Below are 17348 nucleotides of genomic sequence, written 5' to 3' on the forward strand. Positions count from 1 at the left end.
TTTGAGGAAGGATCCTGTTCTCCCAGCCTTACTGTAGAGAACAAAACTATTGTAGAGCGCCAATTGAATTAAATATACAGACACCTTCTTATACCAGCGTCTGGTTCTGCGGGAAACTAAATACGGAGACAACATCTGGTCATTGAAGTCCACCCCTCCCATGAGCGCATTATAGTCGTGGACACAGAGGGGCTTTTCAATGACACGGGTTGCTCGCTCAATTTGGATTGTCGTGTCTGCGTGAATGGAGGAGAGCATGTAAACGTCACGCTTGTCTCTCCATTTCACCGCGAGCAGTTCTTCGTTACACAAGGCAGCCCTCTGCCCCCTTGCAAGACGGGTGGTTACAAGCCGTTGGGGGAAGCCCACGCGACTAGTTCGCATGGTGCCACAGGCGCAAATCCGTTCTAGAAACAAATGCCTAAAGAGGGCCACACTTGTGTAGAAATTGTCCACATAAAGATGGTACCCCTTGCCGAATAAGGGTGACACCAAGTCCCAGACTGTCTTCCCACTGCTCCCCAGGTAGTCAGGGCAACCGACCGGCTCCAGGGTCTGATCTTTTCCCTCATAGATCCGAAATTTGTGGGTATAGCCTGTGGCCCTTTCACAGAGCTTATACAATTTGACCCCATACCGGGCACGCTTGCTTGGGATGTATTGTTTGAAGCCAAGGCGCCCGGTAAAATGTATTAGGGACTCGTCTACGCAGATGTTTTGCTCAGGGGTATACAAATCTGCAAATTTCAGGTTGAAATGGTCTATGAGGGGCCGAATTTTGTGGAGCCGGTCAAAAGCAGGGTGGCCTCTGGGACGGGAGGTGGTATTGTCGCTAAAATGCAGAAAACGTAGGATGGTCTCAAATCGTGTCCTGGACATAGCAGCAGAGAACATGGGCATGTGATGAATTGGGTGCGTTGACCAATATGACCGCAATTCATGCTTTTTTGTCAGGCCCATGTTGAGGAGAAGGCCCAAAAAAATTTTAAGCTCGGAAACTTGGACTGGTTTCCACCGGAAAGGCTGGGCATAATAGCTTCCCGGGTTAGCGGTTATAAATTGTGTGGCATACTGGTTGGTCTCTGCCACGACTAAGTCCAAGAGCTCCGCAGTCAAGAACAGCTCAAAAAATCCCAGGGCCGAACCGATTTGAGCCGTCTCAACCCGAACTCCAGACTGGGCGGTGAAAGGGGGAACTACTGGTGCGGCTGAAGTTGGTGACTGCCAATCAGGATTTGCCAGCACCTCAGGGACTCTAGGGGCTCTACGGGCCCGTCTTTGCGGTGGCTGCGACGGGGTAACTATTGCACGTGCCACCGTACCAGCTTCAACTGCCCTTCTGGTGCTCGCTACTTCACCAGGTTGTACGGCAGTGCTGGTACTAGGTCCAGGAAGGGCTGCGCTGCTGGTGTATGCCTCACCACGTGATCCGGCAGCGACAGCCCCACTCTGCTGCTCTTGAAGCGGATCCTGCGTAACCTGTGGTCTAGCGACATGGGGCCGGGTACGCCTGGTGCTGCCAGGGACCTCCACCTCCTCGTCCGAACTTTGGGTCAGAGAGCCACTGCTTTCCACAGGTTCATATTCTGACCCGCTAGATTCGTCAGATGAGGGTTCCCACTCCTCATCCGACTGGGTCAGAATCCTGTAGGCCTCTTCAGAAGAATACCCCCTGTTTGACATTTTGGACTACTAAATTTAGGGGTATTCCCTGAGACTACCCAAGAAAAAAAGCAAACCTGTCTTACAAAGGGGAGGCTAGCGAAGTACCGGAGGCTGCTGCGGTTGATAAAAAATATCAAAACTGATTTTTTTATCGCCGCAGTGCGTGTAAAATGAATGTGCAGTGATCAAAAAATAATAATTTTTTGTCACTGCGGTGGGGCGGGCGTGGGTGAACGCACGTGTGGGCGACCGATCAGGCCTGATCGGGCAAACACTGCGTTTTGGGTGGAGGGCGAGCTAAGGTGACACTAATACTATTATAGATCTGACCGTGATCAGTTTTGATCACTTACAGATACTATAAAAGTACAAATGCTGATTAGCGATACGCTAAACAGCGAATAAAAGTGACTGCGGTGCGGTGGGGTGGGCGCTAACTGACGCTAACTACCTAACCAAGGGGCCTAAACTATCCCTAAAACCTAACAGCCAATACCAGTGAAAAAAAAAAAGTGACAGTTTACACTGATCACTTTTTTTCCTTTCACTAGTGATTGACAGGGGCGATCAAAGGGGTGATCAAAGGGTTAATTGGGGTGCAGGGGGGTGATCTGGGGCTAAGGTGTAGTGTTTGGTGTACTCACAGTTCAGTCTGCTCCTGTGCTGGATCCAACCGACGAAAAGGACCAGCACAGGAGCAGACAAGCCATATAACAGATCATATTTACTAATATGATCTGTTATATGACTTTGGATTGGATTTTTTGAAAATCGCCAGCCTGCCAGCCAATGATCGTTGCTGGCAGGCTGGTGACGAACTTGTTCTTTGAATTTTGCCGGCCCGCGATGCGCATGCGCGGGCCGGCTTGGAGCGAAATCTCGCGTCTCGCGAGATGACGCGTATATGCGTGACTCTGCGCAGCGCTGCCACCTCCGGAACGCAATCCTGCGTTAGGCGGTCCGGAGGTGGTTAATGGCTGCACAACATCTTTAATGCACCTTTATGGCTGGTTAAGTTGGGGGGACAATATGCATTTTATTGCTGGTCTGGTCTGTAATCTCCTGCAGGTTACTTGACAGTAAACACAGAATATTAATCAGCTCTGGCATACCCACTTCTCCAACCCCAGCGCTCTCCTGCTCTACAGGTGGGAGCCCTTCTTCTGCCATCTGCTTTCCCTCCTTTTCCACATCATCTAATATCGATGAGAATATGTCATCAGGAACATCCAGCTCCTCCTCTCTCTGCATCTTACTGACTTTTCTAGGACATGGAGACTTTGAAGGATGATTTGAAAGAAGTAAAGCCAGCATAACATGAGAATGATCATTATTAAGACCTGACCCCACTAAGGATTGTATTGCTTGGCATGCTGGCTTAATAAAGGCTTCTATCGTATTGGTATTGAATTACATATCTTAGCTTATGGCTGATGTAGGAATAAGTAAATGAAGGAATAAATAAATAAATAAAACTGACGCAGAATAAGTCTCCCTGCAATCTCCCTGTACTCTCCCTCTCCAATTTTCTAGAGCATGAGTGCTTTCCGTGTCTCTAACTATGCATTCATAAAGATAGAAAGCAAGGGTTTCTTAATGCTTACCTGTGCAGAATTTTTCATGACTAGTCCACCTAGAATTGCTCATACATGTGACAGTATTTCTAGCTCCCAGAATGCGAATAAACCCAGGTCGGCACCTGTATTGCACAGTATACCCAGCTTTAAATGTCTCTTGATTTTCAAATTCTTCTTTTAATAACCCATATGAGATTGATGGAGGAGAACCACAATCACCTGAAAAAAGTAAAAAATGAAAATCACAAACTGTGAAGAAATGTACAATATTGGTCAGCATATTGAGTATTTGCATTTTTATTGATAATAGTTTTTATGTCAATTGAGGGCCTCAAAGACATTTTTCTAAAATTCTTGGTGATGGTGATTGTTTAGATTTTCTTCTATAATGTTCCACTTTTTTAGGGCTACTCCTAGTTCCTTAAGAACTCAAAAGTATTTCAAGAGTTGGTGGAGTGACACTTAAGCAAATGTACGTTTATTGCATTAAAGAGGTTTTCCGGGAGTTTTATACTGATGACCTATCCTCTGGAGCTTACTAATGGTCTGCTGCCTGTAGACTGCCATTGTAGAATGGTGCTATGGGTTTTTAGGTAAGAGTGTATTAAGTTGTTGTTCCATAAAGAGCAATAGTGCAGCTCTGGTGAATACAGTTGGCAAGTAGGGCTCTATAAGGCTAGAGTTCCACATGCATTGTTTGTGGCAGCGTTTTTGAGTCAAAGCAAGGAATGGATCCAAAAAGAAAGAAAAGTATATCCACTCATGTACTTGGCTTAAAAAACTTTCTCAGTCAAAAGCTGAATTTTCATTTTTTACTTGAGTTTACTGGAAAGCTGTTTATCGGATAAAACAGGAAAATTCATAGGAAAAGACAGTAGTCGGACCATGTACAATAAAACAGTGTTATCATTGTAGAGCACCATCCATGTAGCCCTCTAGCACATGACTTACTGCTCCCTGTCTTAGGGTACGGCCACACAGGGTTTTTGACAAGTTTTTGAAGCAGACCTGTCTGCAGGATTTTTAGCCAAAGCCAGAAGTGGATTTCGAAAGGATCCCAGAAATATAAAGGAAGTACTTATACTTCTCCATCCTGCTGGATCAATTTCTGGCTTTGGCTGAAAATCCTGCATATAGATCTACTTCAAAATCTCATCCAAAAAAGTTGTGTGGCCATACCCTTATGGAGTGTACTCATCAGTGAGTCTTACGGAAATTTCACAATAGCGGCAGGACGGATCCAACAGGCTGTTCACCCTGTAGGATCTGTCCTGCTGCTATTTCGCCGTGCCGCTGGATCGCCGCTCCCTCCCCATTGACTATAATGGGGACGGGGGCGGTGCTCCGGCGCAGCACGGCAGTGAACGGTGAAAGGCCGTCGGACTAAATGTACTGCATGTCCGACTTTTTAGTCCGGCGGTCTCTCACCACGAACTGCTGTGCTGCGCCGGAGCTCCGCCCCGTCCCTATTATAGTCAATGGGGACGGAGCGGCGGTCCTGCGGCACGGCAAAATAGCTGCAGGACAGATCCGACAGGGTGAACAGCCTGTCGGATCCGTCCTGCCGCTAGTGTGAAAGTACCCTTAGAAATCATTAGCTTAGTCACTTTTTTCACAATATGGTTGGAAGCACTATTACATTGTTTCAGAGTGTGCAGTTGCACAGGCTGAAGTAAGTCCAACATTGCAGGATATCCATATTCCTCGTAGTCTACAGTATATTGGGATAAAGATTATACAGCAAAGGGGTTGCTGTAAAAAGTATGTTTTCCCTAAACAGAGAACAAGTGCATGTAGATAAATAGACAAATCATACAGATTTAGATAAAAACTTACAGTAAACTGATGTAATAAAGCAGAAGGTTAAAGCGATCACCAGCAATGACACTGTAGATACCACATGGTCCATCATAATGGCAGATCTAGAAATTTCCGACTTTACAGCTCAATCCAAATCTGAAAGAAGTCATGACATATATTATATTTTTATTAGCCTTATTAGCCTTCTTTTTATACTTTTGATATGTGTTTGCAGCCATTGATTTTTTTTCGTATGTAGAGGAAAACACAAAACTAATGTACAGGAAAACTTGCTTAGTTGCTCATAGTAATCAATTAGATTCCACCATTCACTCTTTAGAGCTCCTATAGTTTACTCTTCACTGAATTTTCATTTACCCTGAAAACACCATTTCTATAGGGCAACATGTGTAACAGGTAACATACGTTGTTAACCCCTTAACGCGTAATGGCTTACATATACGGCATTATGCAACCACAATTTTATGGGGTGCGCTGCTACAGTGAGCCCACTCCGTACGTGGCGGGTGATGGCGATCATGCTGAACCCCGTCATTTAACTCCTCAGATGCCATGTTCAACAGTGATCGAGGTATCTATGAGGTAAGGTAGAGGGAGATCAGGGCCTGCTGATGCTTCCCAGGGCTGTCCTAGTAATCTCCCTGCTGAGCTGTGCACGAGGCACAGCTCAGAAGGGAGTGCGTCAAAATCCTATTCACCCTAATAGATCTCTAGATCAAAAAATCCCTGGGTTAAAAGTTATTAACCCCTTCACGACTGCCATACGGCTATATACATGCTATCTGCACATACCCCATGCAGATAGCACGCATATAAACGTTCTGGCAGCTCTTGCAGCGCTTGGATTAAAGCTTCTGCCCCTGCACTGCTGCTGTTAGGGAGAGTGAAGAGTCCAGTAATGCCAGCAAGGGACCAATCAGAGTGGTCCCTTGTCGGCGATCGCTCCAATTGGTTAGTCTATGCAGACTAACCAATTGGAGCGCAGCAGTGAAAAAATTCCAGTTCCAGGCTCTGATCTGCACTCTGCAGATTAGAGCCTGAAATCAGAGCCTGAAATCAGGCATTAGCTGATCTTTGACCCCAATCTGTGCCCCTCATCTGTGCCCCCTGCCGCAATCTGAGCTCCCATCTGTGTGCTGTAATGTGTCCTGCCAGCCTCTTCTGTGCCCTCTTCCCGATCAGCTCCAGCTGCCCATCTCTGCCCCCTGCTTTTAACTTTGCCGGCTGTGCTCTGCACGTGCCCACCCCTGGCTTTGACTGTTCACTGCCCCATCTGAGCCGCCTGCCCTCATATGAGCCCCCTGCACCCATCTTTGCCCCCTGTTGCGGTCCTGCTGAATTTGATGGCAGTGGCTCAGTTCCTGAGCAACCCCCATCAGCAGCGAGTGTCAGCTGTATGCTTACACTCTGCTTTAACCCCTTAGATGCCGTGGCAGCGGCATCCATGGGGTTAATAGAGGGAGGGGGCTCCCTCTCTCAACCATCCGGCTGCCACACTGCAATTGCAGCGGCCCAATGGTTGCCATGGCAACCGAACGCCTTCCAAAGGCGTACAGTGTTGCCAACAGTAAACCTGATAGTACTATACAAGAGCATTGCAAAGTATAGTACAGCCATCAGCCCCATTGGATCTTAAAGATCCAAGTGAGACTTAAAAAAAGTGTGAAAAAAAGTTAAAAATAAAATAATTAAATTAAAAAGAAAATAAACAGCCTTTTCACATATCCGCTCATTTATAAGACAAAAAAATAAAATAAACTACACACAATTGGTATTGCCGCGTGTGTAATGACCTGATCTATAAAATGATTATGGTACTAATCCCGCATGATAAACACTGTAAAATAAAAATAAAAAACTATGGCGGAAATGCTGTTTTTTTTGCCTTAGCTCCCCCCAAAAATATATGAATACTAAAAATTCTATCAATAAAAACTACAGTCTATCCCACAAAAAAATAAGCCCTCATATAACTATGTTTGCAGAAAAATAAAAAACTTATGGGTCTTAGATTTTGGTGATGCAAAAAAATTAAATTAATAAAAAGTGATTTTATGATATAAAAGTCGTAGAACATGAAAAAACCAATACGAATTTGGTGTTGCCATAACCGCATCAACCCATAGGATAAAATTATCATATCAACTATACCACATGGAGAACCCCATATAAAAAAAAATAATAATAATTTTTGCCTGCTTCACCTCCTAAAAAATGGAACAGAAAGGGCTTAAAAAGTCATATCGACCCCAAAATTGTACCAGTAAAAATTACAGCCTGTCCTGCAAAAAAAATCAAGCTCTCACACAGCTACTTTGATGGAAAAATTTAAAAGTTATGGGTCTTCGATTTGGTGATGCAAAAAAAAAAAAGTTTAATAAAATGATATTTTAAATAAAAACAATATAAAAATGGTAGAACATAAATAAAACAATATAAATTTGGTATCACCATAACCATATTAACCCACAGAATAAAATTATCTTATCAAATATACCACATGGAAAACCCCATAATTATTTTTTTCAAAAACACTGGCAGAATTACAATATTAGCCGACTTCACCTCTGAAAAAATTTAATAAAAAGCAATCAAAAAAATCATATGTACCCAAAAATTGTACCATTAAAAACTACAGCAGATCCCGTAAGAAATGAGCCCCTAAACAGCTCAATCAACAAAAAAATAAAAAAGCCCTCAATTTCAGCAAATTTCAAGTTAGAAAATGCAGATTCCACTCCTTTCCTTTTGAATTATGATATCTGCTCATACAGCAGTTTACGACTACATATGGGGTGTTGCCGTATTCAGGAGAAAATGGGTAACAAATTATAGGGTGCTTTTTCTCCAGTTATCCCTTGTTAAAATGAAAAATTTGAGCTTAAGCAACTTTTTCTTGTAAAAAATATAATTTTTCATTTTCACAGCCAAGCGTTTCTAAATATTATGAAACATCTCTGAGGTAAAAGTGGTCAGTAAACCCCTCAATAAATTCTTTGAGGGGTGTAGTTTCCAAAAGGGAGTCACTTTTGGGAGGTTTCTTCTGTAGGGGTGACTTAGTGTGCCTTAAAATATGACACGACACCCAATAGCCATTCCTGCAAAATCTGCCCTCCAAAAACCATATGCTGCTCATTTCCTTCTAAACCCTGCAAAATGGGGTGTTTTTGTAAACTGCAGAAACAGGGGAATAAATATATAGGTTTGTTTTGCTGTTAACCCTTGCTGTGTTATAGGAAAAATTGGATTAAAATAAAAAATCGGTACAAAAACTGAAAATTTTTAATTTTACTTCCATATTCCTCTAATTCTTGTAGAACACCTAAAGGGTTAACCTAGTTTGTGAAACCAGTTTTGAGTAATTCGAGGGGCGTAGTTTCTAAAAAGGTAATTTATAGGTGGTTACTATTATGTAAGGACTTCAAAGTGACTTCAGAACTGAACCGGTTCTTGAAAGTTGGTTTTTAAAATTTCCGAACGTCCAAAAAAATAAAATGCCATTTTTAAAATGATGCCAACATAAAGTAAACATGTAAGGAATCTTAAGTAAAAACTCTGTAATGAGGTATTACTAGCTGCCTTTAATGCGTAGAAATTCAAATTTAGAAAATTAACTTATTTTTTTAATTTTCAGTAAATTTTTTATAATATAAAGGTCAGCGTTATCATCCCAAATTTACCCCTAACATCAAGTACGAGATGTCACGAGAAAACAATCTCAGAATGGCTTGGATAAATAAAAGCATTCCAAAGTTATTAGCACATAAAGTGACACATGTCAGATTTGAAAAATTAAGCCTGGTCACGGAGGTGAAAAATAGCTTGGTCTTGAAAGTGTTAAGTAAAAAGTTAAAAGAAGTTAAAAAAAAGCACACAAATAATAAAAGTTTAAATCACCCCCTTTCCCAATTTTACATATAAAATTATATAAACAATACGAAAATAGACATATTTGGTATCGCTGCATTTGAAAATGTCAGAATTATTAAAATTTTAAAGATTTTTCCTGTGCGGTGAACAGAAAAAAAACATGATTTGCCATTCTTAGTCACCTTGTCCCCCCAAAAATTGAATAACAGTGATCAAAAAGTATGCATACTACTAAAATGTTACCAATAAAAACTACAGTTCGTTCCGCAAAAAAACAAGCCCTCATATAGCTCCATAGACTGAAATATAAAAAAGTTTTTATATGTTGATGCAAAGAAAATTTTTCAAAAGTAATAAAATAAAAACTTAGTTTGGTATCGCTGTAATTGTATTGAGCTGCAGAATAAATTCAGCATGTCATTTTTAGCGCACAGTGAATGCTGTGATGTCAAACTCCCCCAAACCTTGGCAGAATGGTTTATTTTTTCAATTTTACCCCACAAAGAATTTTTTTCTAAGTTTTGCTTCTTGCAAAAAATAAGCCCTCATAATGCTATGTGAACTGAAAAATATCAAAAATGAAAAAATGAAAATAGGCCTGGGTTAAGATTTGGAACAATAGCATTAACAATTATTTTATGAATCTTACCTGTTCAGCACCATGTATATTAAGAGACCCTCACAATATTCTTTAATGTATAAAGTCTCAATTACATTTCTATGTTTGCTGCTGTATAAAGTAGAGATCTAATAAGTTGAACTGTGATAGTCGCTTATATCAGATCAGAGCACCAGTTTAATAATTACCATATTGTTAGGAAACCAAATATATTTGTTATGTCCTAAACCCCATGATGACACCACACATTCCGGTAACAGTCAAAAGTATTGGGAAATCATAGCAACAAAGAAAAAACATGAATCATTTTACAAGGGCATGGGAACTTAATTAATGGGAATTATGAAAGTGAAAATACTTAAATATTACTTTATTATAAATATATTCCCAAATACCTTTCATTAGTTATAATGGATTGTTTTGTCTAGGGAGCAATCATTAGGAGAAATAAAATGGCCTCTGTCCTATTAGTACAAATAAAACCTCTCCTAATCACACAGCAGGACAAGTTAGGGAGAGTTCATGTCTCCGTTACATTTTACGTTCTTTTAATCTGTCAGAAAAACAAAAAAGTAAAAATAAAACAGGATCCTGTAAAAAAACGGATCCTGTGCATCAGTTATGCACATTTGGCATCCGTTTGAGCATCCTGCATGCAGAAGATGCTTGTCAGATATGGTCCTGAATACAGCTGATAAGAACTTTAAGCTGAATCTCTTTAGGAACGAAGTTCATGAAGAGACATGAAATACAGAGAGGACAGACAAGACTGTGGTAATGTGGGGTTGTGGTAATGGAGACTGTATACAAGTGCTGCTGCTCATTAGCCACATCTCCACCCTCCTCTCTGTACTTCATGTCTCCTCATGAACTCCATTCCTTAAGAGATTCAGCTGAAGATCTTATCAGCTATATTCAGGATCATAATCCCTGACAAGCACAGCAGAGAGGAGGATGAGGCAGCTTTTTAGCTCAGTGTTCTGAAGTAATTTGTCCTGCTGTGTGATTAGGATAGGATTTGTGTGTACTAATAGGACGGTGGCCATTTTATTTCCCCTGATGATAGCTCCCTAGACAAAAAGAGCCTTTATAACTAATGAAAGGTAATTGGGAATACAGTACATTTATAATAAAGTAATAATTATTTTCAGCAATTTTATTTTCCTAATTCCCAGTGCCCTTTAATATGGCACTATAAAAAAAGTCGTCTCATATTGTAGCTGAGTTTTAATTTGGCAGCAGGCAGGGCTGACACAAGTAGTTAGGGTCAGTGTAGAGTGAATCAAAGCATCCTAAGTGGAATTTGATCCGAAATTTAGGAAAAATGTTATCTGAATTTCCTGGCGCTTCGTAATGAATCGATTTTTTTTTTTCCTACACTGTCAGCCTCGTGTGTTAAAAAGTGAAAGTAAGGAGCCCCTGAACAAGAAATCACCCATAATGCAGTGCAGTAAGCCAATCAGCAGCTAGCCAGACCCTGTGATGTCACAGCCCTATAAAAATCGTAATCCTGCCTGGTCTCAGCAATTTTACAGTGAACTGACCATAGGTAGAGATGTGCTAGGGACAGCGTTTAACAAAGCTTTAATTGTAGAATCTTGGATAGGGACTGCAGGGAGATCATAGGGAGAGTTTTACACACTGTATGGAGAGCTAAATAAATACAAAGAAGCGACCAAAAGTGACCCTATTGCCAGAACTAAGTGTACCAACGTATATTATGGCTAAGTGGGGGGCCAACTTAAATAAGTAACCCGGTACAAGCTCCCACAAATGAGGAACAGCTAAAGAAAAAATGGAGCTCTCAAAGGACCCAAATAAAATGTAATATTTTATTGATAAATTTATATCTAAAAGAATATGCCAATAAAAAGGGAGGAGGTGGCAGAAAAAAGACACCATCCCAGTAATACACACACACCAAAAAATATATATCGCATACACACAGTGAATACAAAAGTAAAGAATATAAGTGGGGCACTCTCTATAAGTAAATGGATCTTTTATTAAACATAATAAGATGTAACAATAAAATTGGCAATAAATATCACAATAAAAAATCAGCAGTATTATAAAACATCAGTAGAGGATAAATAGTTAATACTAGTGGTGGAATAAATCAGTAGTAAGCTAAGATCTAAAACAGTAAAATCAAACAATAAAGTCAATATAAATATGGATCCCAATATGCGAATAATTAAAAGACGAAAATATTCGAATGCTCGATAATATTCGAGAGAATGTTCATAAGAATATTATTCACTGGTAATACTTCGGTATATTATTCCAATGCGAAATGTTAGTGATGTAAATAGTCGCTTATTGCCGAATATGATAATCGGCTTGTGGCCAGTCCTTTAACACACAATAATAGTGATAGCCAGGATTCCAAGCGTATGCAGCCTTAGATGGTTCGAATAAACAATATTTCATCTGCTCATACGCACAGCGGCGTCCCGCTGTATTTATTTGAAAAGCGATCGCTTGAATAGGATATGCGTAATCTTACCAGGAGGTCTTTACATTGGACAATAAGCCCTCGACTCGGCGTGTTTTCTTTTAGAATTCCGGACTCAAGGGCTGTTTATTCAAACTCGAATTTGGCACCAGTGGAGTTGTTTGCTACACGTGGTCTTGATACCTTTCGTGTGATACTGTTTCCTCGCTTTGGCGATTCGATAATTATATGGTGGTGTCCAGGCCTCCTCAGTCTCGCAATATCCTTTTTCTTGGTGGGGGGATTAATACCAGACGCGTTTCAGGGATTTAAGACAATGACCCCTTCCTCAGTGGTTAGCATCCCCCTGCTCATACTCCACCTTTATAGTGGGTAAGGAATGTGTGAAGGACTAGTCTGGAATACAAATTTTTTTTTGAAGATCGGGATCCATAGATATTATTTCTAACTTTAAAGACATATATTGATGTTATTATTCTTTTCCAACATATTAGCCATCTTATCCTTACAAAAAACATGTTGCATAAATAGTAAAAACAAAAAATAAAAAGTATATATAAAAACATCAAAAAAGTGTTAATAACAGGTAGTTACATAAGAAATCTTTCATACAGTTGTTTGGCACCTTCTTTGGAATCACATCGTATAAAAAATGCATCAGTATCGCATGCGATTTCAGTGCGGTTCTGATGCGTTTTTTCTGGAAACTTAATATTTCTCAAAGATTCTTCAAAAGGGATCCATTTTACAGGTCCCATCACCTTTGCAGTAATTTAGAAGGTAAAAACATACATTTTCTTTCTCTAAAAGCTGGGACAATTTTTCACTATGTGGGTATTTCTTTATAGTGCGTTTTACACTGGTGTAGAGTTATTGGATGGGGGCCAAGTGTAGAGGAAAAACTGGACGAATTTAAAATATCGTCCAGTTAATCGTCGACAGATGGCGCCCATCCTATAAGAAGCCAAATGATTCAAAGTCTGCATTTAGACCCGACGGTTGTAGTGTATTTAATTCAAAAATTCGCTTCGTTTCTAAACGTGACATTTTCTCTACATGGTTCCCACCTCTCCAATCCTTTTGTACTTTGTCAATTGCTGAAAACCTCAAGCATGAAGGGTCTTGGTTATGTGTTGTTTTAAAATGATATGATAGTGAATGGTTTTGAAAACCTTTCTTTATGTTGCCAATGTGTTCTGCAATATGTATTTTTTTAGCATTCTCTTAGTTCTTCCTACGTATTGGAGCTTACATGGGCATGGTGCCATATGAGCAATACTCATATATATATATATATATATATATATAATAATTAATAAATAAATCTTATACTAATAAAATAAACACAAACCAAAATTGTGGTAGAAATTGGCCGTGGTCTTTTATTAAGGGTTACATCAATATAATACCATAACCATAATAATTAATTAAATAAATAAATAACCAATAAATAAATAAATACTCATTTTAAAAATTCATAAGTCCACAAATTATCCCCCCAGCAAAGCTGGGTGACTAACCCCCCTTCAATATCAGACCACGACTTCTTCTTCTTAATAACAGGGAGGGCGGGCGGGACGACGTCCTCTTCATCCAAGCTCCGCGGCGGACAGGCTGCGGACCTGCTGCGATCTTCTTTAAATATTCAATTTTCCCGCCCAAGAATAACCACAACCAATCAGGAAGAGGCAGAAAACAGGTACCTCAGCAACAGGTGAGCAACCAGGTACCAATCAGAATCCTCACTTAGAATTACCTCAGAAAATGTAAAGGGAATTGTATATTAAAATACAAAAGGCGGGAAAATAGTAAAGACATAAATAAATTAACCCTTAAACTAATGCTCAATGGCACCATGGTGGGCATTCAGTATAACTTCTGTGCCCACTATCATGGTGCCATATGAGCAATACTCATATATATATATATATATAATAATTAATAAATAAATCTTATACTAATAAAATAAACACAAACCAAAATTGTGGTAGAAATTGGCCGTGGTCTTTTATTAAGGGTTACATCAATATAATACCATAACCATAATAATTAATTAAATAAATAAATAACCAATAAATAAATAAATACTCATTTTAAAAATTCATAAGTCCACAAATTATCCCCCCAGCAAAGCTGGGTGACTAACCCACCAGACATGAGGGAATTATCCCACATGTCCCCCCCTAAAAACCACGGCCTTCTCTATCATGTCCTGCAAACCTGAATTAAAAATATCATTTCCTATATCAGACAAATGAACCAAATCATTCCGATAAAGGCCTGTAACAAAACCTTCTAGTTCAGTATGTCTTAAAGACCATCCATTCAGTTTAGGAAGAAATTTTTCCAAGTTTCTATTAATCCTCTTCCTTATTTTTTCCATAAAACCAAACTGCTCCCCTCTCCAAATCAGTCTTGGTATAATTTCAGAAAATATCAGTGTTACATCAGGCAACATAGATTTAATACTTAACATATCTGATTTCATATGATCTAATAAATCCAAGGTCTTAATTTTGCCTAAATCATTACCACCAGCATGAATTATTAAAACATCTGGATTTGGTAATGAAACCAACTCACCCCTCAATATCGGAATGATTTGGTACCATTTTAAACCCCTGAAACCCAACCAAAAAATGGAAATAAAACAAGAACCAAAACAATTATTCTTCAAATAATTACGCTCCGCAGCCCTTCTTTCTGCCCAGAACACAAAAGAATGGCCCAGAATCCAAATAACCATCTCCTTTGGACCTGAAAAAGATCAAAATCATTAAAGAACCAGATTAGGCCTAACATACAACTTAAATCTGTTAGATTCCCATCGACCAATTCTCTTAATTATCGCTTCATTTAATCCCAGGCCGGCAGCAACTGTTGCTGCGCCAATTCGGAAAGAATGAGACGAATACTTCTCTTTACCTAGATTCAGTAATTCCAAACATTTCTTTAATACCGCATTAAATTGATAAATTGTTAAAACTGACCCATCCTCATGAATTAAAAATGACCCTTTGTTCTGAGGTCTAACTCTGAGAAAATCACCCACTGTTTTAACTGGGCACAGCCGTGATTCGTTCAACATAGCTAACTTAATCCATGTGCCTCTCGCCAGCTGATCCATTTTTGATTTTTTAATAAAAATTTCAACTGAATTAACAAATAATTTAACATCGCTAACCTCTAGTGGCGACACAGACCTTCTATTGGCTGCTACTAACTCTCCTATTCGCAGTGCCCCAAAAAATATCACCACAAAAGCAGTTTTAAATAAAATCGCTTCAAAAATTGAATATGTACACCCTTCTAATACTGACACTAAAGACCCGAGTAACTCAAAAGTGATTGGTCGTCTAACATCAGCTTTTATAAATGACCTTCTAACACCTTTCAAAAATTGTCTCACTATGAATTGATTTGAAAACGACTGATAACCAGCTACTTTATAAAAGAACGACACACCTGCAACTGATGAATGTAAAACTGAATAACTGAAACCTTTATCTAACAAAGAACAAAGAAACTGAAAAAATACATCCAAATCACAATTAAAACATGAAAGATTAAAAACTATACAAAACTGACACCATCTCTTCCACGCTAATGAGTATACTTCCCATGTACGCGGAGCTACAGACTTCTTAATAAAACTGTTGATTACGTCCGGATAAGATTCCAAACTCGCTTTGGGCACGGAATTCCAGTTTTCTCTGCCTGTGGTACTAGATAAAAGAATCTTTCCCACTGTGCGCGGGAAAGTGAATCAGCTATTTTATTATCTTTACTAGGAATATATTTAGCTTTCAACCAAACATTAAGCTCTAAACAACAATAAACCAAATAACGTAACAATCTAACAACTACTTCTGAATGAGAAGACAAGCAATTAATTGCAAATAGCACACCCTTATTATCAGTAAAAATTAAAACTCTCTTATTCCTAAACACATTACCCCAAATTACCAATGAAACCACTACAGGGAACAATTCTAACAACACTAAATTTTTATTCAAACCTAACTCAACCCACCAATCCGGCCATGGTTCAGCAGACCACTGGCCATTCAAAAATGCACCGTACCCCCATGAACCTGAGGCATCCGTAAATAAACCTAATGAGCCTGCCTCCCGGAATTCTTCCTGCCAAGCACAACGACCATTAAAATGAACTAGAAATTCATCCCACACTGCTAAATCGTCTTTAAGAACTCTGGTTATCCTAACATGAGCATATGGAGATTTTAACCCTTTCGTCGCCATATATAACCTCCGGGAAAAGACACGACCTACTGGAATGACTCTTGACGCAAAAGCCAGTACACCTAATAAGCTCTGCACTTCTTTCAGCTGAGCTTTCTTTACTGAAACGATTTTCATAATTAACAATCTCGCTTTCTCAATTTTCTCCATAGGCAACCTGACTTCCATATTAACGGAATCAATTATAATACCTAAAAACTCGATCACCTGACCAGGCCCTACTGATTTCTCTTGTGCTAATGGAATACCAAAATACTGACAAATTTGTGAAAATCCTTCACATAAACGAGAACAATCACTAAAATTACCAACAAATAAAAAATCATCTAAATAATGTATAACGTTCATAGAACCCAACTCTTTAATAACAACCCAGTTCAAAAAGGAAGAAAATGACTCAAAGTAAAAACAAGACCAAGAAAACCCCATTGGTAAACATTTATCAAAGAAAAATTGACCGTTAAAATGAAAACCTAATGAATTAAAACCTATTGGATCTACTGGCAAAAGACGAAAAGCGGCCTTAATGTCTGCCTTTGCCATAAAACACCCTTCCCCAACTGTACGTATAAGAGAAACAGCATCATCAAAAGAAGTATAAGCTACCGACGCTATATCCTTGTCCAAAGAATCATTCAAAGACTCTTTAGCTGGATATGATAAATGGTGGATCAATCTAAACTCATTAGGATTTTTCTTTGGTACAATTCCCAAAGGAGAAACCCTAAAATCAGAAAAAGGGGGGGAATTAAAAGGGCCAGCTATCCTACCTTCTCTCAACTCTTTCACAATCTTATCCTCAACAATATCTAAATGCTTCCTAACTGATGGCAAATTATCATTTATTAAACAACCTTTCCCAGTAAATTTAGGTACATAAAAACCATTAACAAAACCTCTATGAATTAGCTCCGCCTTCAGACGGTCTGGAAACAAATCTAGCCATGGAAGCATTTTTTCCCATTTCACTGGTGTCTGCGCTTTTTGAAAAATCTCTGTTTGATTGATTTTGTACAGCGGTTTGGTTAGATTTCTTAAAACACCGAAAAACAGGGTGTGCGCCCGAGCAAAATGA

The 17348-nt window shown here is 39.3% G+C and overlaps 1 protein-coding gene across 1 annotated transcript in view; it reads right to left on the bottom strand.

Annotated features, from left to right (window-relative positions):
- Positions 1-9707, bottom strand: part of LOC120995067 (complement component receptor 1-like protein) — a 127324-nt gene extending 117617 nt beyond the window's left edge. The window contains exons 1-3 of the mRNA XM_040424044.1: positions 9583-9707; positions 5079-5198; positions 3270-3461 (exon numbers count right to left, since the gene is read on the bottom strand). Of these exons, the coding sequence (XP_040279978.1) occupies positions 3270-3461; positions 5079-5154 (268 nt within the window). The 5' untranslated portion in view covers positions 5155-5198; positions 9583-9707. The remainder of the gene's footprint in view (positions 1-3269; positions 3462-5078; positions 5199-9582) is intronic.
- Positions 9708-17348: the final 7641 nt, after the last annotated feature.

This window comes from Bufo bufo, chromosome 3 (genome assembly GCF_905171765.1).
Source record: "Bufo bufo chromosome 3, aBufBuf1.1, whole genome shotgun sequence".
Lineage (NCBI taxonomy): Eukaryota > Metazoa > Chordata > Amphibia > Anura > Bufonidae > Bufo > Bufo bufo.